Genomic DNA, 11,173 nt, shown 5'->3' on the forward strand with positions numbered 1-11,173 from the left:
CTGCCACCACTAGGAGGGAACACACTATTTATTACATGTTGGATTTCTTATAGGAACAACACCTTTGAACATAAAATTTTGCAATCTATTAGAAAGTAATGCAGAAATATCCAGGTGAAATTTAGATTCAATCTACAGAACTTTTAGAAATTATACATCTGCAGTCTGGCTCTAACCTGACTCGGACAGGTGAGACCCCTCCACCTAGGGAACCTCAGCAAGCCGAGAAACCCTGGGCTCTGCCCCACGTGGGTGGGTGGGTGGGTGGGCTTCTGGTTGCGCCTACACCAGCAGAGGTTCAGAGCAGCATGCACGGCACACTGTCCTACAGCTCTGCCTGCATCCCAAGAGGACAGCGTTAACAGGAAAACATACAGGAAGCCTGAGAGACACAGCTCCACCTGCCTTCCCGGAGGCCTGCTCCAGTGCCAGAGACAATTAGATGTTGAAAGGCTAGGGCAAGAACATAATCAACAGAAGCCAATACAATATGGTACCATCAGAACCCAGCTCTCCAACTACAGCAAGCCCTGGATATTCTAACACACCTGAAGAGCAAGACCTTAAATCCCATCTGGTGAAGATGACAGAGGCATTTAAAGAGGATGAAAATTATAACTCCCTTAAAGAACTACAGGAAAACGCAGGCAAATAGGTAGGAGCCCTGAAAGAGAAATGCAGGAAAATACAACCAAACAGGCAAAGGAAATTAATAAAATGATCCAAGATCTAAAAATGGAAATGGAAGCAATAAAGAAAAGATAAATGGAGGTAACTTTGGAGATGGAAAAACTAGGAAAGGGAACAGGAACTCAGACGCTAACATCACCAACAGAATACAGGAGAAAATTTCAGGCACAGAAGATTTCTGTAAAATCTGTAAAAGAAATGATCAGAGAAAATGCCTAAAGAGCCCCAAATCAAACATCTAGGAAAAATGGAACACTGTGAAAAAACAAAACCTAAGAATAAAAGGATCAGAAGAGGGTGACGATTCCCTGTTCAAAGAGCCAGAAAATATCTTCAACAACATCATAGATGAAAACTTCCCCAATCTATAGAAAGAGAAGGCCATAAATGTACAAGAAGCCTATAGAACACCAAATAGATTGGATAAGAGAAGAAAATCCTCCTGTCACACAATAATCAAAGCACTAAATATACAGAACAAAGAAAGAATATTAAAATCTGCAAGGGGAAAAGGCCAAGTAACATATAAAGGCAGACCTATCAGAATTATAGCTGACTTCTCAACAGAGACCCTAAAGCCAGAAGATCCTGGACAGATGGCTTACAGACCCCAAGAGACCACAGATGTCAGCCCAGACTACTATGTTCTCAATCACCATAGATGGAGAAACCAAAATATTCCATGACAACCAAATTCAAACAGTATCTTTCTACTAACCCAGCCCTACCAAAGATACTAGAAAGAAAACTCAATCACAAAATACACCCAAGAAAACACAAGAAATTAATCATCTCACAGCAAAATCAAAAGTAACACCTTCAATATCAAAATAACAGGAGCTAACAATCATTGGTCTTTAATATCTCTCAATATCAATAGACTCAATTCACCACTAAAGTGACACAGGGTAATAGACTGGATATGTAAACAGGACCCATCATTCTGCTGCATACAAGAAACACACTTCAGCAACAAAGACAGACACTACCTCAGAGTAAAGGGCCAGAGAAAGGGTTTCCAAGCAAACAAACCCAAGAAACACACTGCAGTCATCATTCTAATACCTAATAAATGGACTTTTAACCAAAAGTTATCAAAAATGCATTAAAAATGTTTTAAAAAAGGCAAAAGGCCACAAATGAACTCGGGCTGCATATCCATGGAGGTTAAGAGGAACAACTGTGCCCACCTGCAACAACTGTTAAATTGTAGTGAATTATAAACTGCCAAATTGAAATCCAAGTCCCTGGTCAAAAATAGAATTATAGTAGCACTTGTTACACAAGCACCTTCCTAAAGTTATGCGTTTATTGCTTTAGACATAAATAACAGAAACATATACTCATTACCTTCTTGAGTTACGTAATGCATGTGCTTTGCTATGACAGCACTCTTATCTTGTGAATCCAAGAAAGAGAAAGTAGAGAAATCTCCAATATCAGCAGTTACTGAAACAACAAATGTTTCATAATAAATTACTACGATATTCACAATAAGCACTGTAGTACAGTATAACAATAGTTATTTACCTGATGAAGACAATAAGTTAAGGTACTGTGGTTCAGTCTGCAAAATCAAAGAATTTAACCGGGATACAACATTGCTCTTATCCATCAGGAAATCAATTGCACTGGTTTCATCCCTTATTGTGCCCTAAAATTACAATTATAATTAACCTATTATTTCATGTACCTATATATCTGATAAAATTAATGTATCAGTAAAAAATTTTATACTACTTATGCCATTAAAAATTTCAATATACTTATATTATTTGTGTCATTTCTTATAAATGTACACCTACCATAAAAACATCTCTTTGTAGATACACAAATGTGTCCATCATTTTTTCCAGAACAGCCCCTTTCAGTTCTTCAGTGTTCATCTCTTTGAGGGCAAAGGGTTCACCGTTATAAAGAGCTTGAGGCAAAGGACCTAGGCCAGTCATCTTATAAAAGCTTGCTCCTTCCTATTTATTAAAGATACCAGTGTCAAACAAAATATGAGTATTTGAAAATGAAACATAAGATAAGAAGAAACAGTGCCATATTTTTAAGTCACAGGGAAAGTTGTCCATTTTGTTAATTATACTGTGCATGCAAATGAAATCTATTTATCTGCAAATAGCAAGAATCAGATCATGTCTTCTGTCAAGGGTTAGTTTATGAATATTTTAGTCTTTGTCAACTCTTTGTGCTCTAATGAGCTCTGCTGTTAGTGGTAGGAGTTTCAGAGACAATTCATAAAGACATTTTTTGGTTGCCCCAAAAGTTATTTACAAAAGCAAGCCATATTGGTACTGCTGCTGCCTGATGTTCAATAGAACACTTACTTAAAACTAAAACATTATCTATACTACAAACTATACTATTAATTTATCCAATAAACACTTCTTGACTCAATCCATACTGAAAATAGAACTTGAATGTTGTTCTTCAAGAAGTCCACTAAATACTTACAAATGAAAGCAATGTTCCAAGTGGGTCCATAAAAGGATCATTTAAGAAGTTTGAACAAGAAGAGGAAGGGTTAAGTAAAGGCTCCTGTCAGACAGTGGCACTGAAAGCCTTAAAAGATGAATTAAAGTTTTCCAGGGAGACAAAGTGGAGAACAACAGTCCACACGAAGGAAGGGAGAGCAGGGCAAGAGCTGGAAGGGAAGGGAGAACATGGCGGCTCAGGTGATGATGGCAACAAATACAGGTGACATGTGACATGCCATCAGAGAGACTCAGTCAGAAGGCAGACCACAGGGGGCTGGCTGCAGGGTGTGGGCTCTACCTTGTGAAGAAGTCATGCACTGACATTTGATACTAAGTGTTAGGGTTATTATTAGAACCAACACTCTCACAAGTAGCCTAGGAAATTTTGTGCAAATTAAGTGCTCCTTTTCTGATATAGGATTAAAAGTATTTAAATTTTGGAATATGGGCAGACTCTTTCATAATTCTTATCCAGGATCTAAATACTAAATCATGATCATACAGTTTTAGACTCTGAAGCATTTGGAAATTGGGTAGGGATGTTCAACCTGTAGCACTATTACACCACGTCACACACGGCAGGGCAGATGCAGAGTAGGTCATTTCCAATGTCAAATGGCTATCATAGTTTATAGAACTTCACCTATACCCAGATCTGTCTGACGAAAAGTCTGAGTGCTTCATCACAGCACTGTATTATGTTTGTACCAAGTCGTATAAAGGACAACATCTAATTGGGGCTGACTTAGAGATTCAGAGGTTCAGTTCATTATTATCAAGATGGGAACATGGCAGTATCTAGGCAGGCATGGTGCAGGCAGAGCTGAGAGTTCTACATCTTCATCCGAAGGCGGCTAGTGGAAGACTGACTTCCAGGCAGCTAGGGTGAGGTTCTTAAGTCCACCCTCACAGTGACACTCTTATTCCAACAAGACCACCTCCTAATAGTGCTACTCCCTGGGCCAAACATATACAAACCATCATATTCCACTCCCTGGCCCCCATACTCTTGTTCAAACACATGAGTCCATAGGGGCCATACCTAAACATATCATGATGCAAAATACATTTAGTCCAACTTCCAAAGTTTCCATAGTCTACAGCAGTTTCAACGTTAACAGTCCAAAGTTCAAGGTCTCTTCTGAGATTCATCCAATCACTTAATTGTAATCCCCAAAGCAAGACAGGACTCTAGCTGGACAAACTCCAAACTGCATCTCCATGTCTGATATAAAAGTGGTCCTCAGATCTCCAACTCCTTTTTCATCTTTGTTGACTGCAACAAACTTCTTTCTCCTGGGCTGGTTCCACTCCCTGTTAGCAGCTTTCCTCAGCAGAAATCCCATGGCTCTGGCATATCAAACATCTTGGGGTCTCCAAGGCAACTTCAATGTTACAGTTTCTTGTTTCAGTGTCTGGGATCCACACTTGATCTGGGCTCCTCCAAAGGGCTGGGGTCACTTCTCCAGCTCTGCCCTCTGTAGCACTCTAAGCTCAGGTTGGTCCACTCCACTGCTGCTGCTGTTCTTGGTCATCATCCCATGGTACTGGCACCTCCAAAACACTGGGGTCTTTCACTGCAACTAGGTTTCACAAATAGTTCTCTTCATGGTGCCACACCTTAAATCCTTTCCACGACCCCTTCAGTCCTGGGCAGTCAACTACAACTGAGGCTGCACGTTCTCCAATGGCCTTCCCTGGCCTTTCACAGTGCCAAGTCTCAGCTGCTCTTCACGAACACTTCATGCCTTCAAAATCAGTACCACCTGGGTGACTCTTACACATTACCAAGTCTAGCTGCAGCAGGAGGTACAACCTGGGCCATCTCTGGAACACAGCTTCTTTGTGCTCTCAGAAAACACTTCCCAGAAGATTTCACCTAAGTGACACTGGTCTCTTCTTAATCACCACTAATTTCTTAGCTCTAGCTAACCAACATCAATTGTCCCAGTAGTCCCTTTTATTTTTCACTCTAAAGCCAAAACCACATGACAGAAGCTGTGGTCTTTTGCTGATTTCTGTGGCTAGAACATGTCCCTCTTGTTCTATGACATTATTATTAGCTTCCTCTTTTCCAACTCCTCCAATGTCTATGTTCGGCTGTCCTGGATCTTGCACTCAGATCTGCATGGCTCTGTCTCCTGTGATGCTGGGATTAAAGGTGTGTACCACCATGCCTGGATTTAAGCTGTTTTTCACCTAGAACCTACTTTGTCCCAGGCTGGCCTTGAACTCAGAGATCTGTTTGGCTTTGTCTTCTGGGATTAAACGTTTGTACCACCATCTAAATCCTGGGTAGGATCTTGTCCCCCAAATCACTTAATCTGTTCTCTTAGAACATAGGATTCACTTCCATTTCACTTCCTGGTGCCCCTTTAATACTCGAACCATACATTTTATGTTTTTCCTTTCTCAGCTTGCTATGCTTGTTTAAAATGCTCTTCATGAGACTTAACCAGAGAACAAAGTCTAGGATGGGCATTTCTGAGACTTCCTTTGTCAATGCAATTAATCTGATTCTTTTCACCTTAGCCTCAGGCAGACTCTTAAAACAATGGCAAAAAAGTAGCCAGATTCTTTACCAAAATACCACAAAAACAGTCTCTAGGCCACATACTTAAGTTTTTCTCCATTGAAACCTCTTGGGCCAGGTCTGCACAATTCAAATCACTCACAGCAACGAAGTCTTCCATATTCCTACCAGCATGGCTCATTAATCCCCATTTAAAACATTCCATGGCTTCCCAAATCCAAAGTCTTCCTAACAAACCATGGTCAGGCCTATAACAGCAGTACCCCAGTCCTGGTACCAACTTCTGTCTTAACTAGGGTTTTACTGCTGTGAACAGACACCATGACCAAGGCAAGTCTTATAAAGTACAACATTTAATTGGGGCTGGCTTACAGGTTCAGAGGTTCAGTCCATTATCATCAAGGTGGGAGCATGATAGCATCCAGGCAAGCATGGTGCTTGGTGATTCTACATCTTCATCTGAAGGCTGCTAGCAGAATACTGGCTTCCAGGCAGCTAGTGTGAGTGTCTTAACCCACACCCACAGTGCCACGCCTACTCCAACAAAGTCGAACCTCCTAATAGTGCTACTCTCTAGGCCAAGCATATACCAACCATCACAGATGCCTACCTATTTTCAGCAAAGGTGGTTGGCAAGAACAGTGACCCTATCTACTCTTTATGGTAAGACATGAAGAAGGATCATGTCATCCAATAGGTTTGGGGTAACAAGAGACACGATGGGCTTAGTTTTAGATGCTTTGGACTTCATGATTATGGAAAACCCTCTAGACAGATGAATGCCTACTTCTTTGCATCTTCTTACTGGTGTCTGTGCTTTTGTGTTTGTGCATGTGCCTGTGCATCTCACTGAACTGGAAGCTCATTACTTTGACTGACCTGGTTGGTCAATCAGCCTTACGCAAGCTGCTCTTCTAAGCACGTGCCACAATTCTCAACGTTTTAATTTTTGAACATGGGACCTGGGGATCTGAACTCAGGTTCTCACTTTCAGGGTAGGAACTTTACCCACTGAGCCATCTCCCAGGCTTGAATGCATGTGTGTTGGCTCTTTAAAAGATTTTCCTGCTGGCAATACAGGTCTTCCTTTTTCTCCTGATCTACAACCTCTAATTAAGCAACCTACATATTTCAAAATATTAGCTACTAAAGACAAGCCAGTGATGTTCAATATATCATTTCACATGTCTGTAAGTTCACAGGCATCTCATAGTAGATATAAATACTGGTTAGAAAAGCTGAAATTATCTTCCAATTACATTTTTATGATGAGAGATCTTATAACTTTCTTCATTAGGCATTTCAAATATGAAATATATTGGTATAATAGTTAACAGATCTCTTAAACTTCTGGTCTAACTGAATGTTGGAGTCTTCACTAATCTTTCGCAGTCCTCCTGCCTCCCAGAGCCTCTGGTAACCACTTTTGTATACTGGAGCTTTGAGCCCTGTAGTTTAGATTTACTGGGTACTCAGACCCTGAAGTGTTGCTCTTGTGCCTGGTATTTTGCTTTATACTACAACCACTCTTACCATTCTTCTTCCATCATACTTGGAATGGATTCCTAAGATATCCAAAATGTCGGCATGAGGAAATTTATTTTGAAGAACACTCTTCACTTCATCCACAGTGAGTATACGACGACCCTTTACTTCTTGATACATCTGTGGAAACAGAGATATATTTCTTTTTATGGCAATTAATTTTATTTCTTTAAGAATCTAATTGCAAATTGTATTTGTAAAACAAAGAACATTTTTTTAAAGTTCTTTCTGTTTGTCACTTTTGAAGCAGGATCACATGTACCCCAGGGTTGGTCTCAAGTTCACTGTGTAGCCAAGGATGACCTTGAACAAATGCCTTTTGTTTTCATTGTCCCAGTGCTGGGATTACAGGTATGTAATCTCAGGGGTTCATGTATGGCTGGCAAGTATTCCATCAATTGAGCTACAATTATCTGTCTCTGTGACCTGTTAATTCTAATGGTACTAAATATGTACATTATATACAGGTAAAGGGGTCTCTTATACTAGGCATGAACATTTAGAAAATAGTTAAAATGTTGTATAATTTTCAAAATGATAACAACTTCTGTTAATTGCATTTTAGTCAAATTAGACACTGATTTTAATAACTTTGTTAAAATGTACTTGTAAATTTCTAAGAATAACATTTTAAAAATGCTTCATGTTTAACTCAGCAAACACACAGCTGTATATCCTCTTATCTTCTCCCACTCTCTGTTCTAAGCACATCTGTATGCTTCCTACTCTTTCTCATCTCTCCTTTCTAAAAAGGGTATGTGGTATATACTTGTGTGCATGTGTCTGTGTGATGTATACACATGTGTGCATGTGTCTGTGTGGTACAATCATGTGTGCATGTGTCTATGTGGTATATACACGTGTATGCATATGTCTGTGTGATGTATACACATACATACATGGGTCTGTGTGGTATGTACATGTGTGTGCATGTGTCTATGTGGTATATACACATGTGTGCATGTCTGTGTGGTATATACATGTGTGGGCATGTGTCTGTGTGGGTAAGCTTCTGGTGTGTGCATATGTAGAGGGCAGAGACTAACTTGGGATATCTTGTGTGTCTGTGTGGTATATACACATGTATGCATGTGTCTGTGTGATATATACATGTGTGTGATGTGTCTGTGTGGTAAATACAAATGTGTGTGTGTGTATGTGTATGTGTGTGTGTGTGTGTGTGTGTGTGTGTGTGTGTGTGTGCATGAGTCTCTGTGGCATATACACATGTGTGCATGTGTCTGTGTGAGTGAGATTCTGGTGTGTGCATATGTGGAGGACAGAGACTGACTTGGGATATCATCATCTCTTTCTCTACATTGGACCTAGAGTTCACTGTTGGGCTAGACAGCAAGCCAGGCACCCCTGGGATCTTCTTGGTGCAGTGTGAGCACAGCAGTGGGGTTATGGGTGAGCACTGCAAACAAAGCTTTGTTGTGGGTGAGGAAGATCTGAATCCAGGCCCTCCTCCATGTGACCAAGCACTTTACCCACTGAGCTATCTCCAATTCTCATCTCTTCCTTTAGTAAAATGTCATCGTTGAGCTTTTATTTGAAAAAGAATTTAAAGTTGGGTGGGTTTGGAAGGGGAGAGGATCTGGAAGGACTTGGAGGGAGGAGAATAATATGATTATAATATACTCAATTTAAAAATAATTTTAGATAAAAATATAATTTAAAAAGATGTTACTAATCCTGTTTTATGATTTAGATGCAGATCTAGTGATGAAGCCTTGGTTTCAAGTATAATGTGGTTTTCTAAGAAATTATAGCATTATTCTGATTATATGGTAGTCAATATATAGCAAACAATTCAAGTGCAAGTGATAGGTATAAACTATGACAGACACATTAATTTCTAATAGAATGATTATATAGCTTCAATATTGGTAATGTCCTCACTTTCTCAGTGATTTTTTTAAATGATATGGATTCTTTTAATGAGGTTCTTAGCAATTCATGACTTTTCTTTGCAATATACTTCTAAACTCAGTGTATATCTTGTTTCGGTTTATTTTAAAATTATATTTATTTCTTATGTGCATTGGCATTTTGCCTGCATGTCTGTTGGTCTTAGGATGCTAGGTCTCCTTGAATCGGAGTTCAGAAAGTTATAAGCTGCCATGTGGGGTGCTGGGTCCTCGGTAGAGCAGCCAGTGTTCTTAACCACTGTGCTATCTCTCCAGCCCCTTGTTCCAGGTTCTAATACAATATGGACACTTTTACAGTAATACAGATGTATATTAATGAAAGGTCTAAGTGAAACTAAGTCTCCTATAAACCCTTATAGAAACCAATAAGTTAGTAAAATGGAGGCAGATGTATTATTGACACATAATATTACATAGCAGTAGTGTTCAGAGGAAACTGTCCCCTACTGGGATATTTGTCGATCTCTTGCCTTTTAATTATCTTCAGTGGTGATCAGTATGCTACTACAAACTCTTGGATAACACAATTTTAATACAAAGCACCAAAAAAAGCAAAGCTCAGCATGTGAGCCAGTCTACAGGCTTTACTAAGGGATTTAACACTCTACTCACAAAGCACTCATTTGTTAGATTCCCTTAGCCATGTTCTTAGAAATGTCTGCCTTTTCTTCACATTATCTTCTCCAGACTCGGTCTCATCTCTTTTCACACAGGTTGCTGTCACTCACTGATCTGACCTTTTGAAACTATCTAGGAAGTACGTATTATACATACGTGGTCATTTAGAGCAGTGATTCTCAATATGTGGGTTTCCACCCACCTGGAGGTCACAGATCACATGTCCTGAATATCAGATATTTATATTCCATTTCATGAAGTAGCAAAATTACAGTCATGAAGTAGTAACAAAACAATTATATGGTTGGGGTCACCACAGCATGAGGAAGTGCTCTAAAGGACACAGACAGCATTAGGAAGTTTGAACAACAGATTCTGAGTGTTGTTGAACATTGCACTGCATCAAGGTGTGGCTCAGGAAACCACTTCAAAATAACATTTTCTATTATGTTTTTCTCTAGTTCATACATATACAAGTTAAATACTTACAAGGTTAGATTAACCTAAGTAAATTGATATACTTTGGGAGAGGCTCAGCTGCCTGCTTATAATACTGGGATAATGGTATATACTTCACTGGACCATTTGAGGAATCAAATTTATCTGTACTAACTTCCAGGAACATTTTCATATATTTAAAATGATTCAATAATAAATATAGAGATACAAGAAAATTATTTATTCTGAAAACCTTATCCAGTGCATAAACTCACATGTGTCATAGAAATAAATGCTTCTGATACATCATATTTTTCTTCAATATAATTGAAAGCTCGCCAAAGAGCAACTCCAGCATCTGTTGTTCCATCAACTTCATTATCCACATTAAGAATGAACACAAAACCAATTCTGGAAAAAGAGGATTAATCAACAATGTCACAACCATTTCTTTCTTATTTTTACTTTTATTTTTATTTATTTTTATTTTTTTTTTTGTTTTTTGCTTTTTTGAGACAGGGTTTCTCTGTGTAGCCCTGTGTAGACCAGGCTGGCCTTGAACTCGGAAATTCGCCTGCCTCTGCCTCCTGAGTGCTGGGATTAACGGTGTGCACCACCACGCCTGGCTAACCATTTCTTGAATAACAATAAATTACTACTTAAAATATCACACTGGAGCATCAAGATTAGATAAATGTATTAGATATGGGAGAAGGGAATATTATCTGAAAATTTGATTATAAGCTCTATTCACCTAAATACTCATAGCTATGAGAGTCCTGCAAACTGTCAAACACACTCAAGTGGCCCTAAGGTATTTCCAGAGTAATCATACTATCTCCTCAGCAAGCAAACAGATGCATGGGAGCACTGCTCAGCTGTGATGGGCGGGAGCACTGCTCAGCTGTGATGGGCGGGAGCACTGCTCAGCTGTG

At 39.4% G+C, this 11,173-nt stretch overlaps 1 protein-coding gene across 2 annotated transcripts in view; it reads right to left on the minus strand.

The window, feature by feature from the left end:
• The window catches only part of Uggt2 (UDP-glucose glycoprotein glucosyltransferase 2), a 123,073-nt gene that overhangs the window by 69,404 nt on the left and 42,496 nt on the right, over positions 1–11,173 (minus strand). For both annotated transcript variants that reach the window (XM_021203351.2, XM_029541886.1), the window contains 5 exons: positions 10,514–10,649; positions 7,240–7,371; positions 2,496–2,660; positions 2,221–2,344; positions 2,041–2,139 (listed from right to left, as the gene is read on the minus strand). In XM_021203351.2, coding sequence (XP_021059010.1) covers positions 2,041–2,139; positions 2,221–2,344; positions 2,496–2,660; positions 7,240–7,371; positions 10,514–10,649 — 656 coding nt within the window. The remainder of the gene's footprint in view (positions 1–2,040; positions 2,140–2,220; positions 2,345–2,495; positions 2,661–7,239; positions 7,372–10,513; positions 10,650–11,173) is intronic.

This window comes from Mus pahari, chromosome 8 (assembly GCF_900095145.1).
Source record: "Mus pahari chromosome 8, PAHARI_EIJ_v1.1, whole genome shotgun sequence".
Lineage (NCBI taxonomy): Eukaryota > Metazoa > Chordata > Mammalia > Rodentia > Muridae > Mus > Mus pahari.